Source organism: Punica granatum, chromosome 3 (genome assembly GCF_007655135.1).
Source record: "Punica granatum isolate Tunisia-2019 chromosome 3, ASM765513v2, whole genome shotgun sequence".
NCBI classification, from domain to species: Eukaryota; Viridiplantae; Streptophyta; class Magnoliopsida; order Myrtales; family Lythraceae; genus Punica; species Punica granatum.
Genome location: NC_045129.1, coordinates 9,991,502 through 10,004,435, shown reverse-complemented (window position 1 = coordinate 10,004,435; position 12,934 = coordinate 9,991,502). Strand labels below are relative to the sequence as shown.

General features: G+C 38.4%; 1 protein-coding gene across 1 annotated transcript; it reads right to left on the bottom strand.

The window, feature by feature from the left end:
* Nucleotides 1–5,204: 5,204 nt before the first annotated feature.
* LOC116199724 (probable LRR receptor-like serine/threonine-protein kinase At5g10290) lies at nucleotides 5,205–11,775 on the bottom strand. The gene is made up of 12 exons (XM_031530189.1): nucleotides 11,503–11,775; nucleotides 10,537–10,661; nucleotides 9,539–9,671; nucleotides 9,365–9,436; nucleotides 8,714–8,857; nucleotides 8,551–8,622; nucleotides 8,373–8,438; nucleotides 8,191–8,261; nucleotides 7,972–8,112; nucleotides 7,172–7,513; nucleotides 6,197–6,591; nucleotides 5,205–5,779 (listed from the first exon to the last, which is right to left on the bottom strand). The coding sequence occupies exons 2-12, from the start codon at nucleotides 10,601–10,603 to the stop codon at nucleotides 5,465–5,467; spliced, it is 1,818 nt and encodes a 605-aa protein (XP_031386049.1). The 5' UTR covers nucleotides 10,604–10,661; nucleotides 11,503–11,775; the 3' UTR covers nucleotides 5,205–5,464.
* Nucleotides 11,776–12,934: the final 1,159 nt, after the last annotated feature.

Here is a 12,934-nt window from a genome sequence, read left to right as displayed (position 1 = left end):
ATGAAGCCCCTCTATGCTCTATCCACTCTACCTTATCCTTCTTCTCTATTTATGTTCTAGTCGTCTGCTGTCTCTCAAAGTGATCGACTAACGCAGAAGTTGATATATTCTGCGTTCACATCCTCTCACTCTTATACTCCACCCCAGATTCATCATCCTTCTTTTTTAGTTTACGGACTTTACCCATCGATATCAAGAGTGGTCCTAAGCACTGATGAATTTTCTTTGGGAAAAATACATATCATGGTATAACCTTTTATAGTTAATTTTATCACAACCTTTAAAAATTACATTACATCATTTAGGGTGTAGTTTCAATCATAGCACAACCTTTTTATTTTTATGTCAATTTTATCATAACATTTTAAAATTACACTATATAACACATCGTTTAGGGTATAGTATCAATTATTACATGCATGACATCAAACTTTTCATAAAAATTAAATGAAAGACCAATATGGTGCACTCGTGGATGAATAGTGGGCCTAAACTCTTGCTACATGCGAAATTATCCATATTTCGACATGACTAGTTCCCTTTTATCCACCCGACTCCCTCACCATCAATACCTGAATCTCATTCCCGCCTCTTCACGCATTTCCAACATCACTGCAGCCCTAAATTCAGTTAGCATTTTGCCCTTTCTCCCCCTCCCCCCCTTTACCGACGAGTTTGTCACTCTCTCTCTTCACAGTTCTCCCTCATTTGTTCTCCATAAAAGAAAATGAATTAATATTTACATCTCATTTGATAGGTATGAGCTTTCCTTTTTTCTAACAAATTTTCACTCATTGTGCACTATATGAACTACAACAAGTTTAGTATGTGACTTTTTTTTCATTCTATTGATGGTGTGGTTGTTTTTCAGAAAGAGTAATTCCATAGGTGAAAGGCAGGAATATGATTCGAGTATTGATGGTGAAGGAGTTGGGCGGATAAAAGGACACCGGACGGGTCAAAATATTGATTATTTCTCATGTGGCAAGAGTCTGGGCCCAATATTCATCCACATGTGCCACACATCAGCCTTCTATTTAATTTTCACGAAAAATTTAATGTTAGGCTATAATTGATACGATAACCTAAACGTTGTGCTATATAGTTTAATTTGAAAAGGTTGTGATAAAATTGACACAAAAAGAAAAGATTTTGCTATAATATCTATTTTTCCCATTTTCTTTTCAATACCAAAAGATCATGAACTTTTTTCCTCCTAATTTTTCACTTTTGTCATGATTTTTTGCAAATAGAATTATTAATTCTTATTTTCTTTTCACTTCAATCATTTGTTACATTTTTCGTCAAAATTGTGAACGTGGCAGACAAACAATACTTAAGTGGCAAATGATGACAACCCCCTCGTCGTTAAAATAATATAAAAAGAAAAAAAGAAAAAAAGTTTTAATCACTGAAAGGTTGGGACTGGGGCTGGAGCTGTCGTTGGTCATCCGCTCTCAAATGGAGGTCGCCAGCGAGGTCAGAACCTGCTAGTGGCCTTCTTCAAGAAGTGGGGACGGTCTTGTCGGCCACATAGCCCTCAACAGAAGTAGACCATGAAGGTTAAGCCCACTGATAACCTTCGTGTTGGAAATCCCTTCTCCAATCAAAACCAAAGGTCATGTTTGACTGTCGGGATATGGATTGGGATTAGAATTTCAAAATCCTTATCCCCATTTAGTATCGATAGGGTAAGGATGAGGATAGGGATAAGGTGTGATATAATTATTAAGAGACTAATCCCATGTAGAGGGTGGGATAAGAGTGGATGGTGATTAATATTTATTTCAAAAGACGAAAATGCCTTTGCCCTAACATCAAAATTTCCAAAATTGCCATTTCAATTTTTTTTTTTGTTGAAGCCAAAATCGGAAAGGGCCATAGTGGCCAAACTCCGACCGTCACTGCCTTTGTGACCTCGTCTAGGCAGCGGTGGATAGAATTGGGCCACCGCCACTGGAAAAATCACCTCCATCTCATCTCTCTCTTCGAAGAGAGAGAAAGAGACAGAAGGGGACGGTGGTGGCTCAATTTCAACCACTACCAAGCCAATCGAGGTTGTTGGCGACCTCTAGGGATGCCGACGACCTCAATTGGCTCGGTGGTAGCCAGAATAGGGTCACACCATGCCTCTCTCCCTCCTCTCTCTCTTTCTCTTCGACGAGAGAGAGATGAGGGCATTTTTGCATAGCAGTAACCCGATTGTGGCCATCGCCACTCAAATGAGGTCGCTAGCGACCTCGCCAGGGCGGTGGTGACTGAAATGCCGACCATCACCCCTCTCCTTCCTTCTCAACTGGCTCTCTTCCCCACTTTTTTTTAATTTATGAAATTATTTTATTTTGAAAATAAAAAATATATATATATTATTCTATATTCTTTTGGTAAGTATACACTAATATTTAATTATCGTGAGTTGTTTTAATATTATTAAAATATTTGAAAATTTTTAGATATTCTTAAACTAATATATAAGGACATCATGATAATTTGGTTTTAATATCCAAATCACAAGTCTTGGTCTACTCCAAACACAAGATTAGGATATTCAATCTCTAGAGGATTTAAAATCCCATGTCATCCCATCCCTAATCTTAAACCCAAATCCGACAATCAAACATAGCCTTGTATTCTTTTTTTCCCCCAAATTTCTTTAGTTTTTTTATTTTTTTATATTATTTATAAATATAGTGTGTCAACAATTGTCACCTTAGCACTGTTTGTTTGTCACATCAGCAAAATGGACGAAAAACGAGACAAATGACAAGCTTGAGAAGAAAATCACAATCCATGATTTTATTTGAAAAAAAAAGTTGATGACAAAAGTGAAAAGTGAGACAAAGTTCATGAGTTAACCCCTTTTTTCTTAATATATAGAGTAATTCTTTCAGTAAATTACTTTTTTTTCCATCTTTAATTTACGACCTTCCGTTATTGAATTCTTTTCCCTTTTATCTTCATCCTCAAGTTGGGAAGACAAAAACACTATTCCAATAGTATCAAAATTATATGATATTCCGTTTTTATCCGGTGATACTTATTTTTGTCAATCTGAGACAATAAAAGATGGGGTTATTCAAATCTGTAATTCCTAATTCGAAATAGCATTTATAATATCAATTCTTATGTTTAGATATATGAGTGCTCCTAATCCGTTCATTGGGGGGCATCATTGCGCGTATTGTATTGCCACTCTTCAAATTCTGGTTGATAAGTGTGTCCCATGGAGAATCAGCATGGGAATCATAATTGTAAACAAATAAAAATCTAAATATTCACCCCTCTCACAGCATGACTTAAAAACAAAATAGAAAAAAAAAAATTCATGAGTCAAGGAAATTATCTCAGGCTTTGTTAGTTCATTATTGTTAATCGATCTTTTGTTAGCTTTTAAATAAACAGATGAATGCATAAACAACTAATGCAAGTAATGAATTTGCATGGAAGCTTAACTTGCATAACTATATTGAGCTCAAATATAAGTTGCCCCCAGTGCAGTAATCAAGTGCTTATTATTATTCATTAGAAAATGCTTATATTAATTAAAAAATAAAACAAAAGCCCTTTTTATAGTTAAAAAAAAGTACATTAACCTGATTAAAACAAAACTCTTACCCAATTAAATTCAACATTTTCTAAATCGAAGTACATTCTCCCTTTTTCTTTTTTCTTTTTTTAATGAGAGGTGTCTGAATTCGTCCAACAAATCTCTATAGTATATGTGAATACCCAACAATTTCTCGTAACAAGGCCATTTGGCCATAAGGCTGCTCAGGTGGTCCAATTCCTGATAATAACAAAATTCTATCCTATGTAAGTGGAATTTTTTCCAACAAATTCTCTTATCACGGCTGCTATCATCTAAACCACAATTATTTCACCAGCCCACTGAAAACATTATTTAGGAAATAAATAAAGGGACAAGATGGCGTGACAGCTGATGTAGGAAAATTGGTCGAATAAAGATAAACGGACTTTTCTTAATTATAAATGACCAGATAATGACCTGTGTTATCTCAGATGCAGTCATGAGCTTCACGGTTCGGGTCGCTCAGGAACTGGGCATAGTCGAGTTTCAGTTCTGGACCGCTTCGGCTTGCGGCCTTATGGGGTGAAATCAGTATGCTGAGCTTATCAGGAGAGGAATACTTCCATTGAAAGGTCCATTTGATCTTGCTTGCTTTAAAGCCCACCATTTCAAAATTATGGTACTGTTAGCAAACTACGAAGAACTGCAGTCTAATACATTTGTTTAATGTTTCTTTGTGTGTTTATAAATGAGAGTGACAAGAACAATGGATACCTTGAGACTCCATTGGAGTGGTAAAAACGATGGAATGACTGAAGCTCAAGCACGTGCCGGCGTTCTGCCTCATGACGGACCCAGAAGACGTAATGCTCAATTTCATGATCGGGCAAATGGAGAACTGCAAGATCTCTTCGGATCTCATCATCAACACGTTAGATGAACTTGAAAAGGAAGTACTCTCGCAACTGGGATCAATCTTCCCTCCTGTTTATACTATCGGGCCACTACATCTTCCCGCCCGGAATGAGCCGGAAACCCCGAGCCAACTCCACTATGGACTACACCCTCTGGAAGGAAGAGGCAGAGTGCCTCGAGTGGCTGGACCAAAGAGATTAACAGTCGATCGTGTATGTTAACTTCGGGAGCATGGTTGTCACTACGGACGAGACCATAGCAGAGTTTGCCTGGGGTCTCAGAGCCTGGGGATTCCACTTCTTGTGGGTCCTGAGCCCAGACCTGGCGACGGGTAGCTCAGCCAAGCTCCGCAAGGGGTTCTTGGAGGAGACCAAAGGGAAAGATCTGATAGCGAACTGGTGTCCCCAGGAGAAGGTGCTCTCGCACAGGTCCGTCGGGCTGTTCATCATTCATGCCGGGGTGAAATTCCCTCTCAGAGAGCTTGGCCCACGGCGTCCCTGTACTCTACTTCCCCTTCAGTGCAGAACAGCCAACTAATTCCTGGAGCGTGTCCTCAGTTTGGGGCAACAGGATGGAGAGAAAGGGCAATGGAATAGAAAAGGAAGGCACATGAAGCTACCAGCAAAGGATGATCTTCCACTGAAGGTTTAGACAGATTGATCAATCAACTCATCCACCTAGTGAAGATATAATGTACCCTTCCCTGTATTGGTTCTTCCCCTATGTTTCCAAGAAGACGATCGGCTATTTTGGAGTTCAATTCAGCATTTGAATAAGCCTATGATCGGCTAGAATGTGTCAAATTAAATGTTCGAGAATCAATTTACAACATCAATATTACATATAACCCAACCATTCCAGGCCCCAAGCACAAACAGAAGTGCCCGAAAACAAGATACTCGAACCTCGCAAAAGCATCGACAGATGAAGCTACAACCTTGCAAACATGAGGTCCCAAAATATTTCAGGTAAAAAAAGGAAGAACAAATCTACATATGAACTATGGTTACCTAGAAACGTTCATCTTCCACCTGACAACTCGATCGCATCCTGATTGTACACGGAATCTTCTCCCCAGTCGAACCTTCTCTGCAAACGCTCGTATTCCTGCCTCCGAGTCACTTCGATGTGCTGCCACTCCTCCCACCGCTCAGCCAATCCCTCCCCTTCCAACATCCTCACGACCTCAGACATCAGGGGCCGCTCCTCAGGTGAAGCCTGGGTGCAGAGAAGAGCCACTTTGATCATCATCTCTACTTCTTGCATGTTGTAATTCTTGTTCAGGTTTCGGTCCACTATAGCATCGAGCTTCTTCTCCCTTTCAAGCTTCTTGACCTTCAAAAACATGTATAATCAAGATTTCAGCCAAACGAAACCCCCAAATCAAAGCTTGAAAATCTGGCTAAGACTGGTATTGAATCATTGGGAAAAATATTTTCCATTTTTGTCTTCTCAAGAAAAAAAATAAACTGAAAAGAGCAAGCTAGACTGCATGTCTAACAGTAATTACAAATTTTTTTTGCAAAATGCAGAACATCCTTTACTTTTCTCCCAAAGAGAGAAGAATAGAAAAGTGGAAAACTTCAGAACCACGCAAAGCTTAAAACAGGAAAAGCAAATTCTTCATGTTTTCCAAACTTAGCTACATTAATGACGAACAATGTCACAAGAAGCAGGTAACAGGACACACATTAAGGGACAATACGTTGCGGAAGGAGGACTTGGAGACTTCTTAAGAAGTAATGGACTTACATGGTCGAGCAATAAGACATCATCCTCCTCTTCCAAGCGTGAAAAATCAATTGCGCGTTGACCCGTAACAAGCTCCAGAAGCATGATCCCATAACCAAAAACATCCGTCCTCTCTGAGGACTTCCCGGTGGACAAATACTCAGGCGCGATGTGCCCCATCGTCCCTCGAACTTGAGTTGTTACATTGGTCCTCCTGACATCAACCAATTTCGCCAGCCCAAAGTCCCCAACTACAGCCTCGAAATCTTCATCAAGCAGGACGTTTGCCGCTTTCACATCCCGATGAATGATTTTAGGGTTGCAGTGCTCATGTAGGTATTCCAGGCCACGTGCTGCTCCCAAGGCAACTTTTTTTCTTGTAGACCAGTCTAAAACAGGCTCCCCAGGTTTGACCTCTGCAGCAATCAACATTAATTGGCGACCAAGAGTCATAAAAAATGCCAAATCTCCAAATATAAGATTGCAGAACCACCAATCATAAATGCTTCCAATAAATGACTTTGGCAATCAGATAAATGAGAAACCCAAAATAAAATGGAGTTAAAGGGGATGGACCAACTTAAGCAAATTGATCCTAAGATGATAACTAACTGATCCTACCAACAAACTCACAAGAAAATGCAGAAATTTCACCTTTGTGCATCCAAAGATACGTAATTCAGCACTATTAGCATCAAATGTGATGGGGAATAAACATGTCAGCACTATTCATGTCAGTTTTATTCGTCTTTGTTGATGAAAAACCAGTTAGAAAATCTAGTTGGGTCGATGAAAACCCACAAGACCTGAAGCCAAGAGTCGTCTGTGCCTGTCCATGGTTGCCTATCAAGTGTCAAATTAGCAGGCGAGAATAGACCCTGAGATGCCTTATCCCGTCTCAGTTGGCTCCAATAACCACTCTAAGAACATGCATGATACCTCCACACCAGTGAATATTAGCAATATATAACATCTTCAGGCCTATTGTGTAATTACCTCGGAGCCGATAGGCGACACTTAAATTCTGCATGAAGGGATAGACAAGGAGCCGTTCAGTGGGAGTGGTGCAAAATCCAATCAGCCTCAAGAGATTCTTGTGGACTGCAACACTTATCATCTCAACCTCACACTGAAAAGCCGCATCTCCACCAGGACTTTCAAAATCAGTCAACCGTTTCACGGCTATTTTAGTGCCATCAGCAAGCACTCCCTTGTAGACCTTCCCGAAACCTCCCTGACCCAGAACACTCTTCTCACTGAAGTTATCAGTAGCTATTTGCAGCTCCCTCCATGCAAATCTCTTCAACTGACCAAATGCAATTCTCCCATCCACTTCACCTGATCAAAAGGCAAGACAATAGTAATGAATGCAGCATAAACGCAAATAATTATTGGCACCCTGAATTTCTACATTGCACCAAACCCCTAACAGTCTATAAAATAAACAGAAAATGTCATATTGACATACCAATGGGTGGAATTTCAGGACAACTTTTGGAGAACAAAAGAAATATTTCAAAATATTAGTTCTGCATTTCTGCACCAATTTTCAGTCAACATAGTATAAAATGTATTTAAGGTTCAAACTTATTTCATGTAAACTTTAGGGCACAAAAGGGTCCAAACTTAGGGACCACAATGTGGCAAAACAGCGAGGAGGTGATGGCAATCCAAAGTGGTAACCAGAAGCTGAAAGAAATGGTTTTTACCAAGCTGTTAAAAACAAGAAAAAGCAAGTCACATGAACAATTCACAATTACACATATCAGAAAAATTCATCAGCATGTGATACAAACCTGCTACATCCACAAACACTTCTCGTCTATAGCCATTCCGTCTGCCCTTATATAGGAAAACGAGCATGCCACAAAGTAGGAGAAGAACAAGTCCACCAACAACACCAATAATAATTCCGACCTTTGACTTACGAGAAGAACCTATAAAAAAGGACAAAATCAGTTATTAAGGAAGGTTGTGGGAATCATAATTCGTTTTCCAGTGAGGACAATACTCACCGGAGTTGCCGCTATCAGATGCACATGGATGGGGTAAATTTATTCCACAATTCAACTTGTTTCCAGTCAAACTGCAACATCAAAAACACCAGTTTTGATCGGAATGAGTGAAAGAGAGTCTTAAAGTAGTAGAAGAAAGTAAAAGGAAAATAATAGCCGCATGACTATCGCCATCGTCGTACTTATATTTGGAAACTTTGAATAAGGCTGGGGGAATCTGCCCTCCAAGATTGTTTGAGTCCAGCTGCCTGAATAGTTTTGTTCATGTCGTTCAGTATCTTCACAGGCAATCCAAATGGCATGCAGCAATGACATATTTATAATGATGTAATGTTTGTACAATAATGCATGGCAACTTACAAATTGATCAAGTTGGGAAGAGTTGAAAGTGAATCTGGAATGCTTCCACTGAGATTATTTTCACTCAGAGACCTATTAGGATTATTTCCACATCATATGCTTTGTCTTAGAAATTCTCATTATTAGGTTTAGGGTAAAGAAAAATAGACAAGCAGCTTCTTACAAGAATTGAAGTTTCTTAAGATTCCCGAGAGAAGCCGGTATCTGACCAGTCAAACGATTATTTTCAAGGTCCAAATTAGTCAAACTCTTCAAATTCCCATACTCTTCAGGTATCTCACCTGTTATGCCATTCCCTCGCAAAGTACTGCCTTATAAAAAAGAGGAGAACGATGTAAATGCATAAGAAGTAATTCTATAGAACCTTCAAATTTCTATAAATACTTAACACGTTATCCTAAAAAAGTTGAAGGCTCGATTTAAAAAGGGACAACAAGAAGGAAAGCTCTATCAGAAATATTCTACTACCTAAATTACAGAGACAAAACAAACTAAGAAGTCAGCTCAAGCCATACATCGTGCAAGAGATTGGATTTAAGAATTTGGATAGATGGCTGTGATCATCAGAAATTGAAGACAATAGAAGCCATACATTGTTGAGATTTTGGTCTATTTGGTTCTATGAGATTGCAGAAGTCTTCCAGTACTTGATGGTTCTCTGTTTCTTTTAGAAAACTAAAGATATTACAGACGTGAAGGCAAATCGACACCTTTTTCTTGATTTCCTCTGTGTTTCAAGAAGATTCTTTGTGTTCCAAGAAGAAGAAAAACGCCCAAACCAGAGAGCCTAATTATTTCAGTTCCACATACTTACAGTGTAGTAAGGGTCCTAAGCAGACCGACTTTTGGGGATAACGACCCAGAGAAGTTCATTGATGACAGTGTTCTGCATTTCAAGAATTCTCTTAATCCCATGACAGTGTAGCTCACGTATTACTATTATAAATGCAAGCTCTAAAATTGAATGGTTGCAACAAGAAAAGCTTACACTGAGACGACATTATTGTTAGGGTCACACATAACATTAGACCAAGTGCAAGGATTAACTTGATTAGGATTCCAATCCATGAGCTGACCATTTGTTGCATTCAACGAATCCCTCAGTGATGCAAGTGCATCTCCTGAAAACAAGTAAGTAGGAATTCACAATGAACAAGTTGTAACTTACCATAAGGAATGCATTAAGTATGAGTTTTCTTACATCCTTCAACAGAAATCTTCATTCAAATGTACCAAGGCCAAGGGTGCACCATCAAGGTACATATTTGCGACAGACTAAAAGCAGAAAGCTCTTTTTGCCATTGAAGAATTAAAACCATGGGAAAATTAGCAGCCGGATATGCTCTAATCCTATAGCCCAATAGACATACTTGATGAGGATACCAAAACAAAAGCAGCTAATATAGCAACCAACCAAAAGCCCAGCATGGATTACAAAATGCAAAAAAACCCACATATGTAAGGCAGTGCAAAATGACCTGAACCACGATAATAAGTGCTTGCAAACTGCAGTTGCTTGGTACTCTTTTTTTTTTTTGTTTTTTTTTTGGGGTGGGGGGGTTCCCTCTGGATATTTCATAATTAACAGAGGACTGTAGTCTTTCTAATGCTTTAATCATGTTGTTTATCTTTCTAACCAAATATCCTTAGATAAATCTTTAACAATGATTGCCCTTTTCTATCATTCAACATCTCTCAGTCAAAACCACAGAAGAGTGGACACCAGCCCTTTCAGATATATCTTTCTCCACGAGACTCGTAAGCAACAATTTGGAGTTTCCGACATCATTTGATGTTGCAAGTACGGATATAACTTGCTAGGTGCAATCTTGTGCCAAATAGTAGTGTAGGCCAAATTTCATCAGATTCCCATCTATCCATCCTAAATCAGTTCTACATCTTCACTTGTAGTACTGGGTGATGAGCAATTTACTTTGCTTCAGTATCTCAGTAACCACTAAAAAAGATCAGATAAACAACATTTACCTTGAAAATCGGATAATACAAATGACTGCAAGCAAGCCAAAGCCAAAACTGCGAAGTAGAGTTCCATCTTTACCAGCAACAGCTACTGTGTCCAATGCAATAAAATTTGGCAACACATGCTATTCCTGCAGAAACAGCCTGAACTGATTACTAAATATCCTCAGCAGCATCCGACAAAGTTTTAAGTTACATTTGGATTTAAATCTTCAGACTTCACACTGTTGAGGGCATTTATACCCTCCTAACCATTTTTAATACGGCAAATGCAAAGAAGGTAATTCAACTTTTATAATGACCCCACATCTCACCCAAAACACAAATGCGCATGTTCTATTTGGCAACATTGCTCCTAGAAAATCAAAATTCATTTCAAAGAGCAATGCAGGAAGTATAACCCAAAAACTTGAATAAACCTCAGCACAATTCAAACTAAGTAACAATATCGAGATGTTTCTGGAATTTGATATCTTCATTGCACGTGCAACACTGGAAAAAACATGTCCAGTTCAGGATTCCGTGACTATTTCCCCGTTTGACATGAAAGGAAATGCGGGTTTTGTCCCAGATTCCGAATCCAGTAAAAAATGACGGCTCTTCAACAATGTAAATGGCATTACTTAGAGCTTGAAAACTTAGACCTTTAAAAACATTTCAGTTTATTCATCGAGCGTCTCTTCTATGCTTCTGTATCTAATTCATCCTAAGAAAAGAAAGGCGGGGTTCCCAGATCGTGAAACCATTGCAGCTCTAAACCAACAGGAAACAAAGAACAAGAACTTATGTTAGTCAATCCCAAGTCAATTTTCATTAATTACGAAGCCACCAAACGCACCAGAACATCGGCAAAGGAAAGAACCCCAACTCCAGAACCAAGAATCCGCAGAAACTGAACGAACCCTGCAACGCCGAGTGCAACAATTCTAGGAAATGAAGTGTATTGAAGAGAAAGGATAAAAGGGCACCCACCTTGTTGGGAATTGAAGCTGGAGGAGGAGCAAAGCTCGAATCTTGTGTTGGAGAAAGTACATAACAAAATCAAGAGGAAAGGAGATGAAAAGTTGGAGAGATTTCACACTGCCTTTTGCTCTGGAAAATTTCAGTTGTTTAATGGGTAGGAACTGGGAAGTGAGCTGGAATTCCCCTGATGAATATAGGAGCGACCAGTACCAAATTCCGGAAAGAAGCAGCTTCTGTCCCCTCTTTCTCTCCCTCTATCTTTCTGGTCTGGTCTGTAAATTTGTGAAAATATTAAGGGAACAAAAAATGCTAGCCTTGCAATTATTACTGCCCCAAACTCTGCCTCGTAGTGTGTCGTGTCACTTGAGTTTCAAGAGGGGTCCAAGGCACTGATGAATTTTCTTTGGAAAAAATATATCTCATATCACAATATTTTATTTTTAAGTTAATTTTATTACAACCTTTAAAAATTACACTATATATCACATCATTTAAGGTGCAATATTAATCATATCACAACTTTTAAATTTTGTGGTAATTTTATCATAATCTTTTAAAATTGCACTATATATTACATCATTTAGGGTATAGTATTATTTATGACACATCAATTTTTTCGTAAAAATTAAACGAAAAACTAATGTAGAGCACTCATGTATGAATAGTGGGTCTAGACTCTTGTCACATGCTAAATTACTCATATTCTGACATGTCTGGTGCCATTTTACCTACCCGACTCCTTCACCATCAATACTCGAATCTCATTCTTGCCTCTTCACGCATCTCCCGCGTCACTGCAACCCCAAATTTCTCTTCAGTTTAGCGTTTTGTCATTTCCCTCCCCTCTTCACCCACGAGCTTGCTAATCTTCATCTTCACATTTCTCCTTCATTTGTTCCCATAGAAAAAAACGAATTAAGATTTACATTTTATTTGAGGTATGAGCTTCCCTTTTTTTTCTAACAATTTTTCATCCATTGTTTACTATATGAACTGCAATAAAATCAGTATATGACTTTTTTTTTCATTTTATTGATAGTGTGGTTGCTTTCAAGAAAGAGTAATTTCGTATGTGAAGATGCGAGAATGGGATTCAAGTATTGATGGTGAAGGAGTCGGATGGATAAAAGGACATCGAGCAGGTTGGAATAAGAATTATTCCGCATGTGGTAAGAGTTTGGGCTCACTATTCATTCACATGTGCCACACATTAGCCTTCTATTTATTTTTTACGAAAAATTTAACGTTAGATTATGATTAACACTACACCATAAACGGTGTGCTAGATAGTGTAATTTAAAAGTTTATAACAAAGTTGACACAAAAAGAAAAGATTATGCTGTAATATCTATTTTTCGCATTTTCTTTTCAATACCAAAACATCATGAACTTTTTTGTCCCTAATTTTTCACTTTTGTCATATATATATATATATTTATTT

Excerpts from the sequence above, each read along its gene's own strand:
- LOC116199724 (XM_031530189.1), bottom strand. The coding sequence starts at position 10,603 with ATGGAACTCTACTTCGCAGTTTTGGCTTTGGCTTGCTTGCAGTCATTT. Across the intron at positions 9,437-9,538 it reads AACAATAATGTCGTCTCAGT|AACACTGTCATCAATGAACT; the intron begins GTAAGCTTTTCT and ends CTTGAAATGCAG. Across the intron at positions 6,592-7,171 it reads TGTCGCCTATCGGCTCCGAG|AGGTCAAACCTGGGGAGCCT; the intron begins GTAATTACACAA and ends TGATTGCTGCAG.